This window comes from Impatiens glandulifera, chromosome 1, assembly GCF_907164915.1.
Source record: "Impatiens glandulifera chromosome 1, dImpGla2.1, whole genome shotgun sequence".
Taxonomy (NCBI): domain Eukaryota; kingdom Viridiplantae; phylum Streptophyta; class Magnoliopsida; order Ericales; family Balsaminaceae; genus Impatiens; species Impatiens glandulifera.
The window spans coordinates 19,293,530-19,317,488 of NC_061862.1; the positions used below are offsets into that span (position 1 = coordinate 19,293,530).

The 23,959-nt window shown below is 34.3% G+C and overlaps 1 protein-coding gene across 1 annotated transcript; it reads right to left on the minus strand.

Moving 5' to 3' along the window:
* Nucleotides 1-22,002: 22,002 nt before the first annotated feature.
* LOC124920911 (BES1/BZR1 homolog protein 2-like) lies at nucleotides 22,003-23,619 on the minus strand. The gene is made up of 2 exons (XM_047461496.1): nucleotides 23,263-23,619; nucleotides 22,003-23,185 (listed from the first exon to the last, which is right to left on the minus strand). The coding sequence occupies exons 1-2, from the start codon at nucleotides 23,485-23,487 to the stop codon at nucleotides 22,472-22,474; spliced, it is 939 nt and encodes a 312-aa protein (XP_047317452.1). The 5' UTR covers nucleotides 23,488-23,619; the 3' UTR covers nucleotides 22,003-22,471.
* Between the last annotated feature and the right edge of the window lie 340 nt (nucleotides 23,620-23,959).

Genomic DNA, 23,959 nt, shown 5'->3' on the forward strand with positions numbered 1-23,959 from the left:
TTTGGAAGCAGAATTTCATCATTATCCAATCAAAATTTGGTGTTTCCCCTTTTGTTAAATCTCTTTTAACATTCGTTAAGTGAGAATCATTTTGTTGAGCACTTTTAACCTTCTCGACTAAAGTAGGACGAATCATTAAACTTGAAATCAGAAAAGGCTCTACTCTTGACGGTCTCCTACTCAAAGCATCAGCAACCACATTGGTCATTCCGGGATGATAATTAATTGATAAATTATAATCTTGAATGAGGTCTAACCATCTTCATTGACGCATGTTCAACTCAATTTGAGTAAATATATTTCAAGCTCTTGTGATCTGTGAAGATTTCCACTTTAGGCCCTTACAAGAAATATCGCCAAATCTTTAAAGCAAATGCAATTGCTCCTATCTCCAAATCATGAGTAAGATAGTTTCGCTCATGCGACTTTAGTTTTCATAAGAAATAACATAATCTTTTTGCATCAAAACACAATCCAATCCACTATGTGAAGCATCATAATAAACATTAAAACTCTCATCCTCTAATGGAATAGAGAGTATCGAGATTGTAATCAACCGTTTCTTCAATTCATAAAATCTCTTTTCACAGTCTTCAGACTATTCAAACTTCACGTATTTTTGTGTCAATCGAGTTAATGGGAGTGTTAGTTTAGAGAAGACTCCATAAAAATTTACACATCAATCTCTCCATTTTAACTGCAACGATTTTAATATTAACAAATAGTGACATCGTGTAAATAAACATAAATTCCAACACATTTTTTATGAGAACCATAGGACTTCCTTAGAGATCAACTTGATTTTCCATATAGGAGTTTTTTTGCATCTTAGAGATATTCGGATCCTAAGAGGTTTTAGAGCGAACATTTGCTCCAAGTGGAAGACCAAGATACATGGTCAAAAAACATTCAATGCCAAATCTCAAAATACCCGCCAAACGAGATCTTTTCATAGCCGATACAGAATTAGAGAAGAATATTTCATACTTGTCAAGATTAACACAAAGACCCGATCAAGCACCAAATGACCATAAAATAGCATGAAGACACTTGAAACTTTTACGGGAAGCCTGAATCATACATATTGTATCATCAACAAAAAAACAAGTGAGAAATAGAAAATGGATCCCTCTTCGATTCGCAATCAACCCTATGGATAAGTCCATTATTTTCAGCGAAGATCATCATCTTAGAAAGAGCTTCCATTACCATAACAAATGAAAAAAGAGATAATAGGTCTCCCTATCTAATCTCCCTCAAACTATAAAAAAAAAACTTGAGAACTACCATTCACGATAACATAAAATTTAAGCATGGAAATACAAAATTTTATCCACCGGATCCACGTTTCGCTCATTCTAAATTTTTTTAATATCAAGTTTGACGAATACAAATACGCATTGAACACCATTAAAGTTACCTGAATCAATACATTCATTGACAATTAATGTCGTATCAAAGATTTTGACATTAACAAATGTACTAAGAAGTATTTTTAATCAGCTTATAATTCACTCTACTTAATAATATTCTGTTAAACCTTAGATTTATTTTTTTATTTTGTTTTTTTATAAGATTAATATATATATTATAAATATTTTGAAAATATTAATCATTTATTTTTTATATAAATAATCAATAATATATATCTCACTACCTAATTATATATTTATAAACTTAATTTTTTAATTAACTTTATTATAAATATTAATAAATTATATAAATTAAAAATAATCTATACTAAAATAATTATATGAATATATTATTTTTTATAATTTTTTTTATTAATATAGAGTTCATTTTTAATTCTAATATTTTATTATTTTGTGTTATCTATTTTTTTTAATTAATCATTTATAAAATAATATTTTACTAAATTGATCTACAGATGAAATCAGTAATTGTAATTTTTTTATGTTGAATAAATGATTAAACCGATGTGTTTTTGATAACAAAGTGAATCCTCTTAAAAGAGTATTATTTATTCATACTAGAAAAATTTGCGTGCGATACACACAAATAAGGATAAAAATAAAATAAATTAAAAAAATAATAATAATATTTATTCAATGTTTAAAATTATTAAAATAAAAAATATAACGCTCTTATTTCACATTTTATTCATTTCGATAAAACAACTTATTTTCTCACATGTTTCATCACATATTTTTTCCGACTGAATCTCTCATTTCGTGACTTTACACTTTTACTTTAAACTGAGACTAAATTTAAAGATTCAGAGGTGAAATCTTTCTCCATTCCCTTCAACCTTCAATAAAAAACAGTTAAGAAAACTAAACAACACCAATCATATCTCAAGAACATCAATCTTAGGTCTTAGCCACACAAGTAAGTAAAATCTTAAAGAAAGCATCAATTATTGAACAATATCCATCGCCCTGAATCTGATCATCCTTCTTCTTGCTCTTTTTCACCATCAAGTTATGACTCTTCTGTTTTAGCCATTTCAGGGTGATCTTCCCACTGTCTTTCTTCTCACAACTGAAAGTGTAACTTCTCATATATGTTTGCCTGCTACAAGAGTAAGGACGAGACATCACCTCCGGCGGTGGTGGAGATCTTTTCGCGGTGGATAACAGTCGAAGAAACTCTTTGTCTGATTGTGCCCATTGATAGAGTCTTGTGGTCCTCTTCTCCATTAATGGTGTGTCATTGACTATGTCTAATATGCAGCTTGACATACAGCTCGAGTTCAACATACTGTCTTAACTTGAATATGGTTGTGTGTAAATTTATACAAAGATCTCTAGATTCTCTACTAGTGGTAGAACCTAGATGGGAAAAGATTGGATTTTTAAATAAAGTGAATACAAATTATATGTGCCCATAAAGTGTAAACTATAGCTTAATTTGAAGATGAGACTTAAAATATTTCTCGGGCAGTCTTATAATATTGTTGGGCAGAGGGAGAATCTTTGTTCGGGGACTTGTCTTTTATCTGTTAAAGAACACAACCTTAAAGCTCGTGTACCATTTGCAAATATCCAGCTGTTGCCGTTTTGTCTTTATATTGGTACGAAACCAATGGTAAACATTTTTATTTAAAATCATTAGAGCTCAAAAATTAGTTTAAAACTATAGTTTTCCAATGAGGCGTGGATATTGAGAAAATAAGTTATTTATTGAAATAGAAATAAATGAGCTCAACTTTTTCAACACTTGAATCATTGTATGTTTCCAGCGACAATCCAAATTTTGAAGTTAGGGTTTGTTTGAAAAAAATTGAGGTAGACTTCAAAAATAAAGAAGAAAAACAAAGTTAATATTACATGTGTAGTGAATTAAATGGAAAAAATTAAGATTTTTTTTTGTAAGCCTTCACCCATCAAAGCCCTAACGTAAATTTGTTTATGTATTTTCTATGTTGTTGCAACTTGGAGTAGGCAGCATTTGAACAAAAGCTTATTTCATCACCTTCATTTACCACTACATTGAATTAATAATAAATCCATTCAAGAAAAGATTTTGGTATTTGATAATAAATCCATTCAAGAAAATATTTTGGTATTTTATAATTGGAGCTAACTTCACTATAGAGTATATTAATATTGAAGAAAGAGATATAATTCAAATATGTAAAAGTTGTAAGAAGGGTTAAGAATTTATAAGCAAGACTTAAAAGTAAAAAATAAAATCTAAACTAAGGGATATGTATTACAGTAAATTAAAATATTAATTATATAAGGTGATTTATAATTCAAAATGATTGTGTTAGGATTTGTGTCTTAAAATAATTCAATAATATTTTAATATTCTCTTATAATTAACTAGGAAAGTGTATCCCAGAAAAGCTCGAAAAAACTTAATTTCGGTTTACGTGTCGAAAATATATTTTAAATAAAATATTATTTAAAATATTTATAAAAAATATATTTTCACCTATCAGAAATAAATTATGATAATAATTAATTTTTGATCAAATTTCAAATAATTTTTTTAGATTATAAATAATTAAATTAAAATTTGATTGAGTATAATCTATATTTTAAATTAATTAAAAATAATTAACTTAAAAGATTATTTATTTGATAAAGAGTTGGCAATTGATTCTTTGTTTAAATCAATAAAAAGATAAACGTATACAAACATATTTTGGTTCGTAGTTTGGTGATACTCGAAAAATGACTATCGCGCTTTATCCTCCATACCCGTTTTAAACGATCTTTACTTTATAAAATCTTGTCCTTTTGAAAATTAGTTGTATAACGCTTTATTTTAACCAATTATTCTTCTAATCCTAAATATGCACATTTTTTGTGTGTTTAAAATTGTAAAAGTATGATTTAAATGTTGTACATGTAGCTGATGATGATGACTATAGATGAATATACCTGAAGAACAACAATTTTAAAGGCATTAGGATTTAAAAAATAAATCTCAAACGAGCCCTTATCAAAATATTTTTTATGAAAATATTTTTAAAATATTTTGAAATCATTTCTATATTTTTGGGATTTTTAGAAAATTGATTAGGATCTCAAAATTAAAAATAATAATTTTTTAATATTAAAATTACAACCAAACAGACCCTAAGATTGGTGTCCTCGATCCTAGGTGCGATTTTTATTGGTCGAGGCTAAAACCCTCAGTTCTAGGGTCGGGCCCCCTTGGTCCTGGTTTGGGATTCTCGGTCGGGTTGCTAAAGTATCCCAGTCATGAGGCTAGAATCCTCAGTCGGGTGGGGAGGTCCCTCGGTCAGGGTGTTGAAATCCTTGGTCAGGTGTGGGATTCCATGGTCATGGGCGCAGAAATTCTCGATTGGGTGCAAGAATTCTCGATTTTGGGTTAATACTAGCTAATTTTGTCGGTCCTAAGTGTGAAAAACACTCAGTAATAGGTTTGGGAATTCTCAGTCCTAGGCGTTGAGGATTCTTGGTCGTGGGTATCCATGTCCCTCGGTCCTAGGTTAGCCATGGGCTAACTTTTCTCAGTCCTAGGCATGAAGAACACACGGTCCTGACTGAACTCAGGTTAAGTTTCCCGGTCCTCAAGAACATTAAAACTACAGGTTTTGTAGTTTTTTTTAAGACACAGATCATTTGATTCTAGGACATGGGAAGCTTCATAAAGCTCCTAGGATTATTATGAACATCATCCTGAGGTGTCATTCAACAGGGATGATGTTCCATACACCTCAGGATGATGTTCCATTCAACCAAAACAATTTTGGTACAAAAATTGGGTTTTCAGTTTATGGACTTTGATGAATCGTAAAGAGCTTGTGAATAGATTCCTTATATTTCATATGATTGACTGGAACAAAAACATGAACATTATCTGTTTATTTTGACCAATTCAAAAACATCATTAGAAACATGATCAAACATCATTAGAAATATGTTGGAGAGCTTTTTGGGTTGTTGTTCTTAAGCAATAACTCAAAAATAGCAAACCCAATTTTAAAATTTTCCAAATTCAATTTTTTTTATTTATTTAGATTGATCGGGTTTGGCTTCAACATAAAACTTAGAAATGATCCTAGGATTGTTTTCCAATCAAAAAATCCAACAACTAGATAATATATGAAACTGTAAAAACTGAAATATAAAAATCTTAATTTCAAACTGAAAGATTGAATCCGAGCGTGATTGGAAGCTTACTGAGAGTTGGAGAACACTATATAGCTCCTGTGGAAGCTTTGTGAACGTATGGATCGGAGCTTTGAGGCCTTACCCGGAAATTCCAAAAATCTAGAAAGTTTGAAGCTTTAATGGCAGATTTTCTGAAAATATTTATTGAGGGCTTGAGAGTGGATCTCTTGTATTCGGAATGATCAAGGGAGGGTAAAAAAATGGGACAGATGATTAAGCATGTAACCGCAAACACACATAATCATTTAACCAAGTGCAGAGCCGCTCGACGGACTCGAACCCAGGACCTTAGCTGGGTGAGAATATACACCTCTTGTTGCCGCTAAGCCAAAAGAGGGGATACAGTAGGGTATTTATAGCCTTCCAAAGTTAGTTTGTGAAGCAAGTAGATTCCATTTAGTCAAAAGACCATTGATGGTCTTTTGGCCGTTCTCCGACCAGTTGTCGGTATAAGCATCAATGATGCGCCTAGATGTAGAGGAAATGATCATCGAAGTAGGGTGATTATTTCACATTTTGAACGAATATTGCGAATTTATTTAATGTTAATGTGTTTAGGCATGTGTGACACTTGACAATATATTTTATTGGTTATATAAAGTATTTCCTAGAATAAAGAAAGGTGAGAAGGAAATTAAGAGAGAGAGAGAGAGGGTTTGACTTTAAGTTAAGGTGAAGGATAGTACAAATTAGGTATGTAAATTTCATTTTTTTCGTAGTATTGTATAAGCTACATTATTTGATGTTAATGATAAGTTGTTAAAGGGGACTAAGAATGCATGAGAAAATCTGAGACAATGTAGTATTGATAGGTATTTATAAAGGAAAATATGTTTAGTGTTAAGGCATGGTTTTAGGACAGGCGAAGTGACGAAGAAATGATAGATTATCATATAGGAAATGTAAAGATGAGTAGAATGATTTGACAAAATTATGACGTTTAAAACCGTTTGAAAGAAATAATGAAGGTATATATGAAATATGAATGTTTGAAGTATTTTGAAACATAGTAGTTATTTGATTATATGAGTTATACAACATATGTGTATTTGGGGTATTAAAAGATATTAAGGATATATGATGATATGACTTAGATGAACTATAGAGGTTAGGAATAGTTGAAGACGTTGTAGATTTACGATTGTATGACTATGTGTGAAAAGAAATACGAATGCTTGAAATAATGAAAGATATTTGAGGATATAATTTATATGAAACCTGAATGTTTGAGGTTGTTGAAGACATTAAAGACATTTGATGATATGACTTATCCGAAATATGAATGTTAATAATATTTGAAGACATTTGATGATATGACTTATCCGAAATATGAATGTGATGCAGCGTGCGTGGCTAGGATGAACCTTTATCAAGATTCGTTGATTCTTACGAATACCGAAAGTTGATAGATATTGAGGAAACCTCGTTTTCTGATTAATAATCTTCCCCTCACAAAGTGTTTTAAGATTCTTTTAAATACTCAAACCCTAGCTTGCAAAAGAAATAAACAACTTTTAATAAATTGCAAAAAACACCCGAAACTAATAAAAATGCGATTTTGAGCCCCTAAACGTCGTCAGATGGCCTTAAACCATCATACCTCATGGCAAAGCCATGACTTCTTCACAGCACCACGTTTCCGCCCGAAAAACACTAGGCAATCGTCGAAATCTGACACTTGCGAGATATTTTTGGATGCTGCAACTTTCGCATAAACGCCTCTTCGACTCGCACCGCATCATTCCCCCCAGGGTAGAAAAGATTCGTCCTCGAATCTGGAACCGCATCATCCTCATCAGAAGAAGACTCACCCACAAAAGGAGCAAGATGCTTCACATTGAACACATCAGAAGTACGCACATGGCTGGGAAGGCGTAAACGATAAGCATTGGGGTTGATCTTCTCCACAATCTCAACATGACCAATCTTCTTAGCAGCAAGCTTGCTATATTCATGAGCTGGAAAGCGATCCTTAGTCAGAATAGCCCACACAAAGTCACCAACTTTAAAATCAACAGCACGCCTTCTCGAATCAGCCTTCTCCTTGTACTTGGCAGTAGCAGCAACCAAGCGGTCATGAGTGGTCTGATGAACCTGAGCCAACTGACCAACAAAATCCGCAGTAGTGGAATGAGGACGCACCTTGCTGGGCAGCGCTAACAAATCAAGAGGAGCACGCGGAGACAGCCCGTAAATCACATGGAAAGGACTGAAACCAGTGGAGCGATTAACATCATGATTGTGAGCAAACTCGGCCTGAGGCAGCTTCAGATCCCAAGCCTTAGGATGATCCCCAACTAAACTGCGCAGAAGGTTCCCCAAAGACCTATTAACAACTTCAGTTTGGCCATCAGTTTGCGGGTGATAGGCACTGCTAAAATTCAGCTGAGTATTAACCAAACGCCAAAGACTCCTCCAAAAGTGACTCACAAAGCGAGTGTCCCGATCAGAAACTATGGAGGCAGGAAGTCCATGAAGGCGATACACATCCCTGAAATAAAGCTGTGCAACAGCCACAGCATCAGAGGTTTTCTTGCAGGGAATGAAATGAACCATCTTCGAGAATCGGTCAACCACCACAAAAATCGAATCAGAACCACGCTGGGTACGTGACAGCCCAAGGACAAAATCCATACTGACATCAGACCATGGTTGAGTGGGAATAGGCAGAGGCAAGTATAACCCGGCATTAGTCGAAGCGCCCTTAGCCAACTGACAAACACGATAGCGAGCAACAAAACGCCCCACCTCTTTGCGCATCGAAGGCCAGAAATAAGAAGCTGCAAGAAGCTGGAAGGTACGATCACGCCCAACATGGCCTTCTTTCTTGAGATCCAGTTTGCTAAACACAGAAGCACCACCCAACTGATCCAACAAGTCATCCAACCGGGGAATAGGAAACCGATAACGCACTGTAATCTTGTTGATAGCACGACTATCAATGCACATACGCCAAGACCCATCCTTTTTTGGGGTAAGAAGGGCCGGGACAGCACAGGGACTAAGGCTCTCTCGAATGTGTCCCTTAGCCAGCAAGTCCTCCACCTGTCTACGCAACTCTTCATGTTCTTTGGGACTCATGCGGTAATGAGGACGGTTGGGTAGGGCAGCACCTGGAACCAAGTCAATGTGATGCTGGGTATCACGCAAAGGAGGCAAGGCACAAGGCAGATTCTCAGGAAAAACATCTGCAAACTCCTGTAACAGCGGCTGCACTGGAATAGGCACCTCAGAACTAGCACCACAGGTAATCAGCGAACAAAATAGAGCAAACACCATGCCAGATTCGACCATGGCGGTCTGAAAAGGACCCCGAGACAACAAGGTGGCAGGGGGGGGACGCATGATGAGTGGGGGCAGCACCCTTCTTGGGCTGATTTGGCATCAACACAATCTTGGTACTATGAAATAAGAACGTGTAGGTATTAGCACGCCCATCATGTATAACAGAATGATCAAACTGCCAAGGGCGACCAAGTAAAAGGTGACAAGCATCCATAGGAACCACATCACAATATACAGCATCACGATAATGGGAACCAATGGAAAAATTAAAAAGTACGCGCTTGGAAATTGTAACATCCGTACCTTGACTCAGCCAGGACAGGCGATAAGGCTTGGGGTGAGGTTCAGTGGACAGACCCAGCTTCGAAACTGCAACCTCAGAAATCACATTCTCACAACTCCCAGCATCAATGATGAAGGTGCAAACTTTGCCACCGATGGTACAAGTGGAATGGAACAGATTATTGCGTAACCACTCGTTGTCAGGAGCACGAGGGGTTAAACATGATAGACGAATCACCAAAAGGGGGCCAACATCACCAGAAACATACTCCTCCGCTGCCTCATCATCATAAACATCATACACTGGGGCTGAATCTGAAGGAAGAGCAGAGTCAGGATCATCCACCTCAGTAAAAAGACCACGATTGGTGGACTTTGGGTTGCGACACTCTGCTTGGCGATGGCCAACTTCACCACAATTGAAACAACGCAAGCCACCGGGACGTCCCTGCGGGGGGGCTGTAGTGCCGCGAGGGGGGGCTGGGGTGGGATGGGCCGGCTGGGAAGAAGAACCAATACCACTAGTGGGGACACCCTGTTTTCCAAAGCTACCCGAACCGCGCCTGGCTAGCTGTTTCTCAGCCTGTGAAGCACGCTGATGTGCCTCAGAAACAGTCAAGGGATCAAACATATTCAAAATATCCTGCAACTGGAGGCAAAGGCCACCAATATAGCGAGAAACCAACTGGAGAGGGGACTCAGACAGGTCAACACGAGCCACAAAGGTGTAAAACTCAGTGGAATAGTCATCCACGGAACGAGAACCCTGACGAAGATTCTGGAACCGCTGGTACAGGTTACGTTCGTAATTATATGGTAGAAACGCAGCCCTAATATGCTTCCTGAATTTGTCTCAATTCGTGAGCTTTGCCTTACCTAGACGAACACGTGTCTGTTTCAACTGCTGCCACCATGCTTGTGCACGATCATGTAAGCGGATCGTAACAAGGGGTACACGACGATCTGCAGGAACTTCCTTGAAATCCAGAATCTCTTCAACCTGAGAAAGCCAATCAATAAACTCTTCCGGTGGTAGACTACCATCGAACTTAGGGATGTCCACCCTGAAAGCCTGCTCCCAGCGATGATTGGGGCGTTCAGGGGATCGATTCCGAAGACCACCGAGAGGGTTTTCATCTGTCACCGTAACATCATCTTCAGGGTGGTGCATGTGCATAGATGCATCCATCCGTTGCGTCAACCATTCAACCTGCCGCCTCAAATCGTCGTTATCACGGCGAAACTCAGCGTTTTCACGTCGCAACTCAGCAAGGTCACCATCATCAGCACCAGGGGTAGGGTTGCGCGGCTGTCTTCGGGGCGGCATACCTCAGGGTCGACTGGAAACTGATACCAACTGATGCAGCGTGCGTGGCTAGGATGAACCTTTATCAAGATTCGTTGATTCTTACGAATACCGAAAGTTGATAGATATTGAGGAAACCTCGTTTTCTGATTAATAATCTTCCCCTCACAAAGTGTTTTAAGATTCTTTTAAATACTCAAACCCTAGCTTGCAAAAGAAATAAACAACTTTTAATAAATTGCAAAAAACACCCGAAACTAATAAAAATGCGATTTTGAGCCCCTAAACGTCGTCAGATGGCCTTAAACCATCATACCTCATGGCAAAGACATGACTTCTTCACAGCACCACGTTTCCGCCCGAAAAACACTAGGCAATCGTCGAAATCTGACACTTGCGAGATATTTTCGGATGCTGCAACTTTCGCATAAACGCCTCTTCGACTCGCACCGCATCAGAATGTTAATAATATTTGAAGACATTTGAGAAAGTTAATTGTATGACTATATGTGAAGAATTTATTCATTATTATATATATGTGGTTGTGCTAAAATAATTTGAACTTGAAGGGTCTTGCATTGTTATGCTAACATGTGAATCTTAAGGGATTATGCCATTATGCTAACATTTGAATCCTAAGGGCTTCGTCATTATGCTAACTTATGGGTCATTAAGGATTTTGTGCTACTAAGCTAATGAATGATTAAATATGAATTTTGTATCCCTAAGTTAATTGTTATGATATTAAATGTTAGGTTATTAAAGGTAATTGTTGGAGCAATCAAGCTAATTTCGTACAATTAACTTTGAATCCCACTATATAATAAATTGAGTTATGTGTATATTGTTGTTAAATAAAATAGAGATAAAGGGATTTCTATTTGAGTCTTAGAGTAGAAGAAGAAGGAAAGAGGAATGCATTGTGTAAGGCCAAATTGCAATGTAAATACCTTATATGATGCATACCTCATTTTCTTCATCATAATATAAGAAACTTATCTATTAAAATGATTGTTATTTCCTACTGAGCGCGTTTAACTCACTCCAATTGAATGAATTCTTTTCAGATAGAAATCAAGAGTAATCTTGAAGAATCAAAGAGTCTGAAACATATATATATATATATATATATATATATATATATATATAAGTACTTATATATGGGTATTATTGATGAAGACATCTACACTATGTATTTTGTATTATATTCTACCGAAGTGTAACTTAAAGTAATAATATGATGTTTGTAAGAATTAATAGTCTAGAAAAAAAATATGGTGTCATTGGAATATTTTGATAACAATATGAAATATCTCACTGTAATTGGTATTTATGAATATAACATGGATGATCTACTTTCAGCCTAACATGTTATTACCGAAATTAATGTATAACATGCGGCGACCGCACGTCTAACAAATAAAATTGGGTTTGGGACGTGATAGTTTAGTGGTATCAGAGCCTAATGTTTCCCCCAAACTATATAAATTAGGATAAATACTCTTTCACAAATAGCCTTATTGAGACTCATCTCTAACACGTGACAATAAATGTAATGTTGAATTTAGATATGGAGGGATATGGAACATTTGTTAACCATTGGATTGGAAGAAAGAGACACGGCTCACAAGACGCCATGACGAGGTTTAGAAAGATGGCCCCACCCTACTTTGATGATTTAATCGACCCTTTGAAAATTGAGAAGTGGTGGATGAATTGGAGAAAATATTCGAAGTACTTGACTGTGAAGACATAGTGAATGTGCGTTTTGCGGCATTTCAATTATGGGACGATGCAAACGATTGGTGGAAAGCAAAGAAATTAGCTCATAAAAATGGTATTATCACTTGGAAAATATTCAAAGAGAATTTATACTTCACGTATTTTCCATTGAGTGTTAGTCAACAGAAATAAATGGAGTTTTTGAATTAAAGCAAGGAAATATGACGGTGGCAGAGTATTGAACTAAGTTCTTACACCTTGCAAAATTCGAATAATCGTAAACGAGTGGAGAAGAGGGTAAAGCAACCAAGTTTGTAACCAAATTTGTAACCAAGTTTGAGTTGGGCTTAAGGGTAGATATTACTATGATCGTGACTCCTTTTTAACTTAAAACATTTGGTGCAGTGGTGGATAAAGTGTTACTGACAAAGAGAAGTTATTAAGGCGCAAAAAGAGAACTATAAGAATTCTAGGAGAAGGAGAAATTCCATTAGTTTTCTAGGAAACCAAGATCTTAATTGGTCGAAGAGACCAACCCGAAGTCATCCGATAGTTCAACGATTTGAGATCCATCAACCATAAATTTTTGCACCCCAATGTGCACATTATATAAATAATCATCAAACCAAGGATTATTGTTGGACCACTTAAGCCTATTTTAATTGTGGACAATGTTGACATCGCATATCAAGTTTCCCTCAAGACAAAGGGATGTTCGACGATCGCCCACGAGAAGGAGTAGGGATAAATGTGAGAAATAGGACAACACAACCATTAATAAGTCGGACACGAGTGTTTTCCATGAGCAAAGAACAAGTGGATGCATATAATATAGTGGTTTCAGGTACAATTCTCATATCATCCATTTATGCCATAGTATTGTTTGATTCTGGTGTGACATATTCGTTTGTCTCTCAAACTTTCGTGAAAAATCATGATTGAATTAGAGAACCTAAGGACATTGATATCATTGTTAAAAATTCATTAGGTGATAAGGTAGTTACGAATTTAGTTTGCAAATCTTGTGATGTGTGTATAGAGAATAATAAGTTAAATGTTGATCTTATCGTACTTGATATGTATGGTTTTGATGTCATATTGGGAGTGGACTTGGCTATCAAAATTTTTTGTTTTCATTGACTGTCATAAGAAAAAAATGGTCCAATTTCCTGAACATCCCACCTTCTTTTTCGTGGGTTGAAGTATTACCACTCCACCCCAAATAACTTCCACCTTAAAAGCAGAACATATGATAAAAAGGGACATCAATTCTACCTGGTAGTTCTTTGGGAATCTAAGAAGACAGAGAAATCTATAGAGGAGGTAGCTATTGTGAACGAATTTTATGATGTTTTTTTCAAATGATCTACCAGGATTGCCCCTAATCGAGAAATAGAGTTTTTTTTTATCGATATTGCACCGGAGACTTCATCGGTAACAAAAACTTCATATCATATGGCTCCTGCAGAGTTAAAGGAATTGCGCGAATAGTTGGAAGAGCTATTAGAAAAGGGATATATTATGTCAAGTGTTTCTCCTTTGGGAGCCCCGATCCTATTTATAAAAAAGAAAGATGGGATGATGCGTCTTTGTGTCGACTATTGAGAACTTAACAAAGTGACGATAAAGAATAAATATCCACTACCTAGAATTGATGACATGTTTGATCAACTGAGGGGCTCATGTTTTTAGCAAAATTGACATACGCTTAGGCTATCATCAACTTAAGATCAAGTCAGACGATATCTCTAAGACTGTTTTTCGAACAAGGTATGGACATTATGAATACATATTAATTCCATTTGAACTAACACTCTCATTAACTCGTTTGACACAAAAATACGTGAAATTTGAATGGTGACTTTGAAAAGAGTTTTCATGAATTGAAAAACAGTTAATTACAGTTTTGATACTCTTCATTCCATCAGAGGATAAGAATTTAGTGTTTATTGTGATGTTTCACATAGTGGATTAGGTTGTGTTTTGATGCAAAGAGATCATGTTATTGATTATGCATCTCGACAAATAAAGTTGTGTTAGCAAAACTACCCTACTCATGATTTAAAGATAGGAGCAATTGTATTTACTTTAAAGATTTGGCGATATTTCTTGTACGGGTCTAAAGTGGAAATCTTCACGGATCACAAGAGCTTGAAGTATATATATATATATATATATATGTACTCAAAACGAGTTAAACACGCATCAACAAAGATTGTTAGATCTCATTCAAAATTAGAATTTATTCATTAAATTACCATCCTGGAAAGGCCAATGTGGTTGTTGATGCTTTTAGTAGAAGACCATCAAGAGTAAAGCCTTTTCTGATTTCAAGTTTAATAATTCGTCTTACTCTAGTCAAGAAGGTTAAAAATGCTCATCAAAATGATTCTCACTTAACGAAAGTTAAAAGAGATTTAACAAAAGGGGAAAAAACCAAATTTTGATTGGATAATAATGAAATTATGTGATTCCAAAATAGACTATGTCTTCTGAATAATGAGACTATAAAGAAGGAAGTAGTAGAGGAAGCACACTACTCACGGTATACGATTCACCCGGGTAACACGAAGATGTAACGAGATTTGAAAGATAATTATTATTGGTGGAACAACATGGAACGAGAAATAGCAGATTTCGTCTCTCAATGTCTCACTTGTCAACAAGTAAAAGCAGAACATCAAAAACCACGGGATTGTTACACCCATTTCCGATACCGCAATGGAAATGGGAAGACATTTCTATGGACTTTGTATTGTGACTACTGAAAACGAAAAAATTAAATACCGGAGTATGGGCGATTATTGACCGATATAACAAAATCAACACATTTCTTGGCAGTAACAATGAGACTTTTATTGGACAATCTATCACGATTATACCTTAAGGAGATTGTACAATTGAACGATATCCCGTCGTCTATTGTTTCAGATAGGGATAATCGGTTTGTCTCTCACCTTTGGAAAAGTCTACACCGATGTTTCAGAACAAAGCTGAATTTTAGTACTGCGTTTCACCCTCAAGGTGACGGCCAAACAGATAGGATCAATCAAGTCATGGAAGACATGCTTCGTGTGTCCATCATTGATCTAAAAGGTTCATGGGATGAGCATTTTCCCCTTATAGAAATTGCGTATAATAACAACTATCAAACTAGTATTCAAATGGCTCCTTACGAATCATTATACGGTCGAATATGTCGTTCACCGATATGTTGGGACGAGATGGGCGAGAGAAGATGTAATGGGGCAGATATATTACTAGAAACAATAGATAAAGTGCGTGTAATTAAAAAAGATTAGTTACCGCCAAAACAGACATAAAAGTTATGATGATAATTGTAGAAGAGATTTATATGGTAAAGGCGATCATGTATTTCTTAAAGTGTCACAGATGAGGGGAGTAATGAGATTTGGAGCACGAGAAAAAATGAGTCATCAATTTGTCGGGCCATTCGAAATACTAAAGAATATTGGGAAAGTTTCTTATGAGCTTGCATTAGCGCAACCGTTAGCTGGAGTACATAATGTGTCACGCCCCGAACCAAGGCATGAGGCGTGCAGACGCCGCGTGTCATTACCCAAATATAACATGTTAGGCTAAACAAAAGAACTTTTTTTAATCATTCTTACTAATAAAAGAAACACATAACTTATCCAAATCCATCTTCCATTACAATTATTATGGTCAATTCATCTCTAGTTCAAAACATATGATGACTCCCATTCTTACCAAAAACTTTCCTTACATATTACATACTTTCTATACATCCATACTAATACAAAAAGAGAGTAACTCTTTACCCTCTAGTCTATACTATTATAGTCTTCCGTCTCTTAATCCCTTTGACTAGTCATTGTTCTTATTTGAAAAGAATCCATTTAAAAAGGATGAGCTAAACACGCTCAGTAAAAAAATCAAACCCTTCTACAGTTGGATCAAGAAGCAAATTAAAGATAGGTTAACCAGCTATTAAGTAATTAAAATTCTCATTGAACAGAAAATAATATATTTTAGTAATAACTCTAGGATCAAGATAAAGTCTGAATTATCATAATAACTTTATAAGACATCTATCAAGACCTTTAAGTCTTGCATAGATGCATTAGCCATCAATCAAGACATAAGTGTCTTGCGTTGACGCACTATCAATCAAGACATAGGTCTTGCATTGACGCATGAGCCATCAACCAAGACATAAGCATCTTGCGTTGACGCATTTAACCGGTGTAAGCGGCACTCGAGGCACAAATATTTCATTATTAGAAAAACAATACAAAATCAAGCCCAAAGTAATAAAATAGTCATATCTTCAAAATCATTTAGAAGCCAAATTCTTTTAAGTCTAGATATACCGATTTCCATTTCAATGTCGAAATAAAACAATATCAAACTGTTTGAAAACAGTTTATCCCCAAATCATCATTTTCACAAAATCATCCTTCATAAATCAATATTTTCCTCAAATACTATTTTAAATCAAGTTTCATAAACTCTCATCATAAACCATTATTTCTTTATCAAAATCTGCATTCATTCTTGATCCATAAATTTATAAACCCATTTAACAATAAATATGTTTCCCCTAAAATCTGTTTGATGAAAACCAACATCTTATACCCAAAATACTTATACATATATATATTTTAAAAACTAAAACTGTAGAAGAATAGAATTCCTTACCTAATTTCCAGTAAGCTCTCAGTTCTCTTTCTTCACTTCAACCAAACTCAAATCTGCAAGCCATGATTCTTTCTCTATGTAACTAAAAAGTAAAAATAAATGATCTCTTCGTTTAGGACTACATGCATTGAAAGGTTAATAGTTAATGACATTTGTCAATTACCTAGTATCTCAAAACCATTTTCCAATTCTCTTTTACTTTTAGAATAGTCCAAATGTCACTCATGCACTTAGCCAAATATATAATATTATTATATTATTATTATTTTTTAATTACAGCTATTACATAATGTCTTTCATGTATCAATGTTAAAGAAGTAGGTTCATAATACTAATCATATTATCGAATACACCCTGCTAAACTCGAAAATGATCTAAAATATGAGGAGAACTCAATTCGAATTGTGGATAAAAAGGAACAAGTGTTTTATCGACGAACCATCTCTTATGTTAAACTACAGTGGATTAATCATTCTGAGAAAGAAAAACACGTGAGAACTTGAAGATGAAATAAGGATGAAGTATCCTAAACTTTTTAACTTGAAATTGTGTAAAGTTTAGAGGACTAAACTTTTTGAACTTGAATGAAATTTCCATACCTAATTTGTGCCTCCTTAGAAAAAGTTTGGTCCTTCAAACTTTACACAATTTTAGGTTCAAAAAGTTTAAGATACCTCATCCTTATTTCATCTTCAAATTCCCATGTGTCTTCTTTCTTAGAATGATTACTCCACTGTAGTTTAACATAAGAGATGGTTCGTCGACGAAACACTTGTTCCTTTCTATCCATAATTCGAATTGGGTTCTCCTCATATTTTAGATCATTTTCGAGTTTAGCAGGGTGTATTCGATAATATGATTAATATTATGAACTTAGTTCTTAAACATTGATACATGAAAGACATTATGTACTCCAGCTAACGGTTGCGCTAATACAAGCTCATAGGCAATTTTCCCAATTTTCTTTAGTATTATGAATGTCCTGACAAATCGAGATCTCAATTTTCCTTGTGCTCCAAATCTCATTACTCTCCTCATTGGTGAAATTTTAAGAAATACATGATCGCCTTCATCAAATTTAAAATCTCTTATACGATTATCATCATAAATTTTATGTCTACTTTGGGCGGTAATTAATCTTTCTTTAATTACACGCACCTTATCTATTATTTCTTGTAATATATTTGGCCCGATACATCTTTTATCACCCACCTCGTCCCAACATATCAGTGAACGAAATCTTCGATTGTATAATGCTTTATAAGAAGCCATTTGAATTCTGGCTTGATAGATGTTGTTATAGGAAAATTCTATAATCGGCAAATGCTCATCCCGTGAACCTTTTAAATCGATGATAGACGCACAAAGCATGTCTTTCATGACTTGATTGATCATTTCTATTTGGCCATCACTCTAAGGGTGAAACACAATACTAAAATTTAGCTTTGTTATGAAACATCGATGTAGATTTTTCCAAAACTAAGAGACAAACCTAATATCCCTATCTAAAAAAATAGACGACGAGATACCGTGCAATTATACAATCTCTTTAAGGTATAATCGTGTTAAATTGTCCAATGAAAGTCCCGTTGTTACTGCCAAGAAATGTGTTGATTTAGTTAATCGGTCAATAATCACCCATACTCCGGTATTTTCTTTTTTTGTTTACGGTAGTCCTAGTATAAAGTCCATACAAATGTCTTCTCATTTCCATTGCGGGATCGACAATGGATGTAACAATCTCGCTGGTCTTTGATATTCTGATTTTACTTGTTGACAAGTGATGCATTGAGAGACAAAATTGCTAGTTCTCTTTTCATGTTATTCCACCAATAATTCTCTTTCAAATCTCGATATATCTCCGTGTTATCCGGGTGAATCGTATACCGTGAGTAGTGTGCTTCCTCTACTACTTCTTTCTTCGCAGCCTCATTATTCGGAATACATAGTTTATTTTGGAAGCAAAATTTCATCATTATCCAATCAAAATTTGGTGTTTCCCCTTTTGTTAAATCTCTTTTAACATTCGTTAAGTGAGAATCATTTTGTTGAGCACTTTTAACCTTCTCGACTAGAGTAGGACGAATCATTAAACTTGAAATCAGAAAAGGCTCTACTCTTGACGGTCTTTTACTCAAAGCATCAGCAACCACATTGGTCATTCCGGGATGGTAATTTATTGATAAATTATAATCTTAAATGAGGTCTAACCATCTTCATTGACGCATGTTCAACTCACTTTGAGTAAATATATTTCAAGCTCTTGTGATTTGTGAAGATTTCCACTTTAGGCCCTTACAAGAAATGTCGCCAAATCTTTAAAGCAAATGCAATTGCTCCTATCTCCAAATCATGAGTAGGATAGTTTCGCTCATGCGACTTTAGTTGTCATAAGAAATAATATAATCTCTTTGCATCAAAACACAATCCAATTCACTATGTGAAGTATCATAATAAACATTAAAACTCTCATCCTCTAATGGAATGGAAAGTATCGGGATTGTAATCAACCGTTTCTTCAATTCCTAAAATCTCTTTTCACAGTCTTCAGACTATTCAAACTTCACGTATTTTTGTGTTAAACGAGTTAATGGGAGTGTTAGTTCAGAGAAGACCCCCATAAAAATTTACACATCAATCTCTCCATTTTAACTGCAACGATTTTAATAATAACAAATAGTGACATCATGTAAATAGACATAAATTCCAACACAGTTTTTATGAAAACCATAGGACTTCCTTAGAGATCAACTTGATTTTTCATATAGGAGTTTTTTTCCATCTTAGAGATATTCGGATCCTAAGAGGTTTTAGAGCGAACATTTGCTCCAAGTGGACCAAGATACATGGTCAAAAAACATTCAATGTCAAATATCAAAATACCCTCCAAACGAGATCTTTTCATAGCCGATACAGAAATTAGAGAAGAATATTTCATACTTATCAAGATTAACACAAAGACCCGATCAAGCACCAAATAACCATAAAATAGCACGAAGATACTTGAAACTTTTATGGGAAGCCTGAATCATACATATTGTATCATCAACAAAAAAAAACAAGTGAGAAATAGAAAACGGATCCCTACTCGATTCGCAATCAACCCCATGGATAAGTCCATTATTTTCAGCAAAGATCATCATCCTAGAAAGAGCTTCCATGACCATGACAAACGAAAAAGGAGACAATAGGTCTCCCTATCTAAATCACCCTCAAACTATCAAAAAATCTTGAGAACTACCATTCACGATAACATAAAATTTAAGCATGGAAATGCAAAATTTTATCCACCAGATCCACATTTCGCTCATTCTCATCCTAACAATGACATCGAAGAGAAATTCTCAATTAACATTATCATAAATTTTTTTAATATCAAGTTTGACGAATACAAATACGCATTGAACACCATTAAAGTTACCTATTAAAGTTACCTGAATCAATACATTGACAATTAATGTCATATCAAAGATTTGATGTCCTTTAATAAAAGACATTAACAAATTTACTTAGAAGTATTTTTAGTCAGCTTATAATTCACTCTACTTAGGCCTTGTTCGGTTGAGGTTATTTAAATAACCCAACCCACTCAAACTTCTTTTCACTCCCCCTATTATCAATTCATTACCTAAAATATTAAAATACCATTTATTTTAAATTATTATTTATTATTTTATTATTATATATCAATACTTTTTAAGTAATTTTACCAAAAATATTCTCATCTCCTCAAAATCATCACCAATCATTACTCATTTTCCCCTTCTAGGTTATTACAATAACCCCAATCCGAACAAGGCCTTAATAATATTTGGTTAAACAACCTTCGATTTATTTTTTCATTTTGTTTTTTTATAATAATTAATATATATATTATAAATATTTTAAAAATATTAATCATTTAATTTTTTTATATAAATAATCAATAATATATATCTCACTACTTAATTATATATTTATAAACTTAATATTTTATTTAAAATAATATAATTTTTTAATTAACTTTATTATAAATATTAATAAATTAAAAATAATCTATACTAAAATAAATATTATTTTTTAAAATTTTTTATTAATATAGAGCTCATTTTTAATTCTAATATTTTATTATTTTGTGTTATCTATTTTTTTTTAATTAATCATTTATAAAATAATATTTTACTAAATTGATCTACCATTAATATGATATGAAAACAGATGAAATCAGTAATTGTAATTTTTTTTATGTTGAATAAATGATTAAACTGATGTGTTTTTGATAACAAAGGGAATCCTCTTAAAAGAGTATTATTTATTCATATTAGCACACTTTTTAAAAATAAATAAGTGTTATTATGTCTTTGTGTGAAGTTTGTAGGTAAAAGAGTTAGAAGAGTGAAATATATATATATATATATGTTTAAATCTATATTTTATTATTATTATTATTATTATATTTAATGAATTAAATATATATATATATAATTATTAAATAAAAATATACATATTCAACTAGAGATAAAAATGAAAAATAATAATAAATGAAAAAAAAAAAGAGAAACAATGAATAAAAAAGAAGTTGATGGAGTGATAAAAAATGTTAAAATTATAAGCTAATTGACTGAAGTAGAGAGAAAATATAAGCCAAATAAAATTAAGCCTTATTACATTATGATATAGCCTATAGGAGCCTAAGCTCTATTGACACTACTGCAAAAACATATGAAGATGACAGAAGAAAAACCAAAACATAAACCTCTGCTTCTTCTATTGTGCCACTAATTAGTTGGATTGGTCAAGATTTAGATGTGTTTCATCATCCTTTTTATTACCATATTATTAGATATTGCTTATACAATATCATGATAAAGTGGTTGTACTTATGAAGAATTCCTCAACTAGAACCAACATTTACAAGTTTTCTTCCATATATTGAATGAGACATTGTCAACTTCCCAAAAAAAGATTATTTGATGAGCTGACTTGGTAAGAAACATTAGTCAACCCAACTTTCAAATGCATCCATCCATCCATCCATTAGATTACTGTAAAGTTTGTATATCTCTCAAAATAAAGCCATTATACTATTGAAAAAGCAAGGACCAGGACTACTACTAGGAGTAGTACATACTATTGAAAAGCATAGAAAAACATTTATGAATGTATTGTTGTTTTTTGTTGAATTGGAACCTCTGAAAAAGTAGAGAGTACATATGACAGTGAAGAGATTCACAAATAACGAACGAATCACATGTGAATTGAGGCCCCTCCACCCCACCCCCCACCCCCATTATTTCTTCTTCTATTCAAAGATGCCCTATTTGACCCAAACCCCACAGTCATTCATCAATGCCGACAACTCACAAAGACTAGTACTACAACAACTCTAGTACAAAGAAGAAAACCCAATGGCCCAAGATTCTGACTCCACCCTAGAAAGTCACTTTCCTATTCCTTTCATTATCCTCCATCAAAATAACTTCACATTTCTTCTACCTATCATATGCATAATGCACTGTTTGACCCAACTAATAATAATAATAATCTTGATTTGCTCATCACCAACTTACTTGGTTCATCGAGAACAAACACCTAACAAAGCTTAAGCATGAACTTTGTTTGACCCAAGTGTTAGTTCCAAATCAGCTGCACCAATTTCATGTATCCTTTCACCTTCCCAAGCCTTTAACTTTATGTTCTCAAACTTGAAATCAGAGCTATAATAGTACCCTTTCTTCTGTTGCCCACCATCATCATCATGTTGTACAGTCGGGTGAGCAGGAGGTTTTCCCAGATTAAACATAGGAGAAGATGGAGAGTCAAACACAGGCGGCGGCATCGTTTGGAATTTAACCCACCTAACTGAATCAAGTACAGATGCATCAAGTTCATCACATTCAGGTATAGTCATAGGAGGTGCACGATGACGACTACGTTTAGGGCTAGAAGGTGCAGAGACAGCATAAAAAGGATGACGGAGTGAGTTTAGTGAATCATTATTAGAAAGAGATTCCCAGACAGGTCTTTGTTTCGAACCCTTAGACGTTGGAGAAGAAATTGGCGGTGTTACAGGAGCGCTGTTGGATATACGAAGTGGGGTCAATGAAGAAGGAATGGAAGCTAGGTTTTGCAAGAACGGAAGGATGTATGAATCATTATTACGAGTTGGGCTAGGGAAGGAAGAAGATGTAGGGCTAGGATTGTAAGATGGTATAGGACTACGGAATGAAGATGATGTTGGACTTGGCTGAAGCGAAGAACAAGCACTGCTACCCATTATGTTGTTTTCCATCGAGATTGGCGGTGGTTTACAACCCTGAAAAACACGTTTATTCACTGGATTTCAGATCTATAGAAAATTAGGTGAAACTTAAGAAATGAAGTTGTGGGTACCTTGCGGTAAGTAGTTCCATCTTCTTCGACGATCCAACCGGCTTCAGAGCATAGGGCTTTTAAGACCTCGTTGTTATCGCAGTGTTTGGGAAGTTTGAAGTTAGCTTGAGCTCTAAGACCTGAAAATATCTTGGCAGCTATGGCTCTTCTTCTTCGTTCTCTTCTCTTGTTGTTCTCCCTTTCTTTACAAGTCGGTAGCCGGCCAGATCCTCCGTCGGCCGTCATTCGATTGCCGGAAGATTCCTCTTTTATGAATATATGTAATCAAGGAACTTGTTTTCTGAACAGTCAGAGATGAAGATTGAAGCTTTGATCTTTAGATTCCTTTTCTCTCTCTCTTTCTGCAAATCTTGTTATACAAAAATGGTTATATAAATCAAGAAGATGATTGATGCGGGTAAGGGACAATTTCGTCTTTTCAAGAATAAAACATGTTTATACACCTGATCTTTATATGAGTATTTCGATTAACCAATAAACTTTCCTTGTGTCCAATTAATATTTAGGAAATATTTAAATAAATTTAATTATTTAAAATTTACAAACAACAATATTTTATCAAATAATTCTAATAAAAATAATGTTAAATTAAATGTGTAATTAAATATTTTAAATCAATAAAAAACAAATTATATATTAAACTAATTCAACTTAAGCGAATTCACTATGTTTATAATCGATTATATTCAAACTGATT